At 30.9% G+C, this 4,869-nt stretch overlaps 1 protein-coding gene across 1 annotated transcript; it reads right to left on the bottom strand.

The window, feature by feature from the left end:
- Positions 1-295: 295 nt before the first annotated feature.
- On the bottom strand, positions 296-3,206 carry LOC109814262 (uncharacterized). Its single transcript, XM_020378640.3, has 3 exons — positions 2,810-3,206; positions 1,882-1,905; positions 296-904 (listed from the first exon to the last, which is right to left on the bottom strand). Exons 1-3 carry the CDS (start codon positions 3,012-3,014, stop codon positions 558-560), a joined length of 576 nt encoding a protein of 191 aa, XP_020234229.1. The 5' UTR covers positions 3,015-3,206; the 3' UTR covers positions 296-557.
- Positions 3,207-4,869: the final 1,663 nt, after the last annotated feature.

Below are 4,869 nucleotides of genomic sequence, written 5' to 3' on the forward strand. Positions count from 1 at the left end.
TTCGTAAATTAACCAAGTTCCAAGAACTGAATCACCATACTTTAAAGATTGACCAAAATTAATTTATATTCTGTTTGGTTAAAGTCATTTCTAAATTCCAAATGTCCGTTCAACGGAAAAGCTATCTCCCAAAAGGCTTTTTCATTCAAGGGAGCGAAAATACAAACATGCCTATAGTTGATGGTCGAGGTGATTCTCCTTTTATCCTTGTCAATCAAACCTAAAGTTCATTAAACACAATGAAGAAGCAAGGGTCTGAAACTTGGTTCAGATCTGAAGCCAAAACTAATGATGATAATAACAAAAAGATAGTCATTAAATATTACTTATGTAAAAGTTTATCCAAACTTGTAACAATTGCTAGCTTTTAACGGTGATACACGTGGAATCAATACTCAAAATTGAATGATAGAAATACAACAACATTCATATTTTACACTTGATCTTTCATGAACACATGAGAGCAATCATAATTTGCTATTACCAGCACTAAAACTCACTTGTTTGAAAACTATTATGCAACCACTCACCTGCATGGAGACCATGCCACTTAGTATCTAAGAACTCTGTACCTTCCCTTGAGAGTGTGTATGAGATTTGGCAAGCCCTTCCTTCCACCCTTTCTGACGAGCTCTGAGTTCCCACAGAGCCGTTAGCTTCTTCTGCGCAACTAATGCCAACTCAGCCTTCTCTCTCGCCTCCTCACAGGTTTCCATCCCTGAGTTACACTTGTCTGCTTCCTTCTGATACTGAGATGCAATCTTCTTCGCCTCAAGTAGTGCCATGTCAGCGTGTCGCTGATTTTCCACGGCTTGATTCTCACGTAGCTTTAGTTCTTCTGTCAATAGCTCTGCAAAGTTCTTTTCAGTGTCTCCACCCACTTCTGGATCAGCCTTTGCACAATCTGAACAACGGTTTCAAGCAAGAAAAGAAACAGCAGTTGGTAATGTTAGTTGAATCCAAAACAAGCATAAATAAAACAATGAGTTTATTTGGATAAACTTATTCAGATGCACGAAAAAAAGAAGAAAAAAAAACTTTTACATAAACTAACTAATTTATGCTAAGTTAAAAAATTAGCTTTTGGATAAGCTAATATGGAAAAACTTCTACAAATTAATTTATGTATAAGCTAATTTTAGTTTATAAAAAATTTATTTCATTTTTTCTTCCTATTTTTTTTCTCCTCAAAGTGTTCTTAGAGAAGTTTATCCAAACATGTCTCAGGTTTTGCTACAATGCAACATAAGGCAGAATTATTTTTCTGTTCTTGAGCTTTCATGTTGTTTCCTAGCAGAGGCTTTGTACAGAACAACATTAAAATTTGTTAAATCCATATTTAAAGTGGGCAACAGCACACTTGAACCATGAAGAAACGTGTAATCCAAGCAAGTTTAGTACATCACAAGAAGGATATAGGCATTCTTATTAGTTTGATACCTTAATTTAAACACAATAGAGTGTAAGTTGCCTCAAAGCAACATTTTGAAACACAAGAACCAAAATTTTATCTAGCAAGTTGACATGAATACAGGGTTGACATAAAACAAAAAGCTGCAACACACAATCACGCATAGTCAATGGTAAATGGTTTTTTTTAACATGAAAATAGGCCAGGAATTAACTGTTTTTGTTTGTTTTCTACGATCAAAAAGGAAAACATACAAAAGACCCATGAGATTTATGATCCTAACTGATGATCCCATATACGGAGAAATGACTAGCTATCTTACTGCTTAAAGTTAAATAACAATGTGACTTTAACTACTACAGTCCGACCATCATACAATACAAGAATGTGTTACATAGAAAAAAGTATAACAAGAACAAAATGGGTTATTTAGATAATTTACAGTAGTTCATCTAGGAGATAATACCAACCTCCAAAGGAAGAGTTGCTCAGCCCTGCAGAAACACAGAAAGAAACTGAAATAAGTCCATGCTCTATTTGCAGATAGATGAAAAGAAGGTAGCAGTACAGTATGATAAAACCAAGACAACATTCAACTGAAACAAGAACTGCTGTCCTATGTTACGTGATTATTGATTTGTCAATTTATTAGTGATAACCAAAAGGAAATAATATAATACAGTAGTATCTACGGTTATGTTGCTTTGTTTCATATTTGTTTAAACTGAGTATACAAAAGGTTACGCTGAGATAACTACCACTCATACATTTGGCTGTGAATGTGCAGATCGACATGGCAGTAATTTTTAACTGCTTTTAGTTAAATGAATAATCGGAAATTACTTATATTTATAAAATCTTTTTAATATCAAATTTGAAACTTCGGTAAAGCATAACTTGAATTGAAGGGGGAAGGGGTGGAGGAAGATCAAGTTTCTTGTTAGACACCGACAGTGACAACATTCGTTTTAAAATTCAAGTTATTTCCTTATAAGTTTCTTCCAACTCTACCATTTTCTTTCCTCTAAGAACTGCATCAACCAATCCCCTCAAGCGACTAACACAAAAGCTTGCGAGATGTAACTTTACCCTAGTCAACTTTAGTCTCACAGCAAAAACCAAAAACCCTAGCAAAACAATGTCGATCAAATTTGGAGTTTCACTACTGAATTTGCACAAGAAAGATTAACATAAATTACTTGGATAAAACTCCAATTTTGATCGAAATTAACACAAGAACAAACTCTATTCAAGTTTTCTCCACTAACTAATACCCGGTTTACATGATTAAAAAAACATAAAATACCAACAGAACCCAGATCTAAAAAAACTGACCCAGTTGAGAAAAGATAAATTTTTTAACAAGATGTTGAGAAGGGTAATTGAGATCTGAGAGACCTTGGGGAATGGAAAGGATGGGTTGGGAAGAGCAATCACAGATGCAGGGAGCACAAGCAGAGGAAGAGTGTTTGAGGGCAGCCAAGCCTTCAACGAAGTGCCAGTAGAGAGGGGGCCCCACTATGTAGCCTGCTATGCAGAGAGCCACCACCACCAAACTCACCCTTAACAACACAGCCCTTGATTGGTTCATAGCCAATGCCATGGCAGACACAACAATAACTCAAATCTAGAGAGAGAAAGCAAATGATGGGTGTTGTGTTGTGGGAATGGGGAAATGTCAAGTGGAAGATTGAGAAGAGGTTGTCAGTTGGCACTAGCTGTTTCTCCTTCTGGCTTTCCTTTTCTCCATCTATAATTTATTTTGTTCCCTTTCTTTATTCAAAGATTTCATTTCTGTCATTGTTACTGTTTTGCAGTTTAAATGTACAAGCTATTCCATTTCAGTACTCTACTTTTTTTTTTTTTCCTTCCTCATCTTCATCCTCATCTTATATATCAAAAATAAAATAAATAAAAATAATTAAACTAAAAAATAAAAAATATGTGAGTCGGCTCGTTATTTAGCCTGGCAGGTTGGTGGGCTTGACAGGACAAGTTTGGCAGGTTGACAGGTTGAAATGATGGGCCCAACCCGCCAATTTTTGACAGGCTAACAGGCCAGCCCACGGACCACGACTCACTTTGTCATCCCTACATTTCACTATACCGATAAATTGGACTTTAACTTTAATCGATTTTAATATATTGCTACATTTAAATTCCTATTATGGTTGTTAAAAATAGCTTTGTTGTTTTTTTTACGGATTAGATTAGATTAATTTATTATTGTTGTTTTCACATAAAAAAACAAATCTCGTAAGAGTTTTTTTTTCCAAAGGAAAGAGTTACTATATTAAATGTAAACATTTCTACTAACAAAATTCGAAAAGGGGAGTGCATATTTTAAAATAATATTTTAATGTGAAAAAAGTTTTGTGAGCTTGTAAAAATACAATGATATTTTAGGTTTTTTTTTATAAAAATTATAACTAAAATTTTGCAATTTAGATTTTAATTGATTTGTATCATTAAAAATAAAATAAATATGGATATATAACATTTCAAAGGATAACATAATTATTTTAAAAACATTCAATTTTATAATGATTAACAAAAAATAATATAAAATAAAAAAGTGTAACTAATTTTTTATTTTCATCTTTTAGAAATAATTGATTCTAATTTCATTATTTTTAAATAACATTTCTTTATATTTTCAAATATTTAAAACTATATTAACACACTACGTAATGTCATCTTTTTATTTATGTTCTTCGATTTTAATTATATGTTCAAAATTATAATATTTATTAAGTGGTAGCACTAAACATACAAATAAGCTTATGGGTTAAATTTTAGTTGATATTAGATGATAAATTTTAAAATTTGAAATTCTTGAAATATAAATTGTTTTGCTTTAAAGTTTCTTCATTTTATAGTTATTTTAATTTGGTAAGTTAATTTAAATTTTTTAAATATCAAATACATAATTTAGGCAAGATAATTTTTATTTATTTATAAAAATTATAAAACATAAAATCATGTACATACTATTTCTTCAACTCTCTTAGACAAGACAATTTAATTTTTCCAATATAAAAAATTTATTCTTTAATATATGTTTACAAATTTGGAATTTTAATATTAAATTTTAATTAAAACAAACATTAGTTAAATTTTAAATATTTGATAATTAAAATAATTTAACAATAGATAATATTTAAAAAAAATTTAATATTATTTTTAATATTTAATACGTAATTTTATGTCAGCATTGAAATATCGATAGGAAAAAAATGGAGTAAAAAGGGAAGAAGAGAAATGTTAAAAAGAAAGAGGGCAAGACATCCAGACAAAAAGGAGAAAGAGAAGAAAGAAAAAGAAACAAGAAAGATAAAACAAAAAAATGAGGAAAAGAAAGAGAAGAAAGAAAAAGAAACAAGAAAGATAAAAGAAAAAAAATGAGGAAAAGGAAAGAAAAAAAAAAGTCACATGAAATTTCAAAGAGTTTGTGTGAA

This window comes from Cajanus cajan, chromosome 8 (assembly GCF_000230855.2).
Source record: "Cajanus cajan strain Asha chromosome 8, NIPB_CcT2T_4, whole genome shotgun sequence".
Lineage (NCBI taxonomy): Eukaryota > Viridiplantae > Streptophyta > Magnoliopsida > Fabales > Fabaceae > Cajanus > Cajanus cajan.

Bases quoted from the DNA above. Each gene is read 5' to 3' on its own strand.
- LOC109814262 (XM_020378640.3), bottom strand. From the start codon at position 3,014: ATGGCATTGGCTATGAACCAATCAAGGGCTGTGTTGTTAAGGGTGAGT. The intron at 1,906-2,809 runs GTCTCTCAGATC...GTGTTTCTGCAG, and splicing joins CATCCTTTCCATTCCCCAAG to GGCTGAGCAACTCTTCCTTT. The intron at 905-1,881 runs GTTGGTATTATC...ACCGTTGTTCAG, and splicing joins GAGCAACTCTTCCTTTGGAG to ATTGTGCAAAGGCTGATCCA.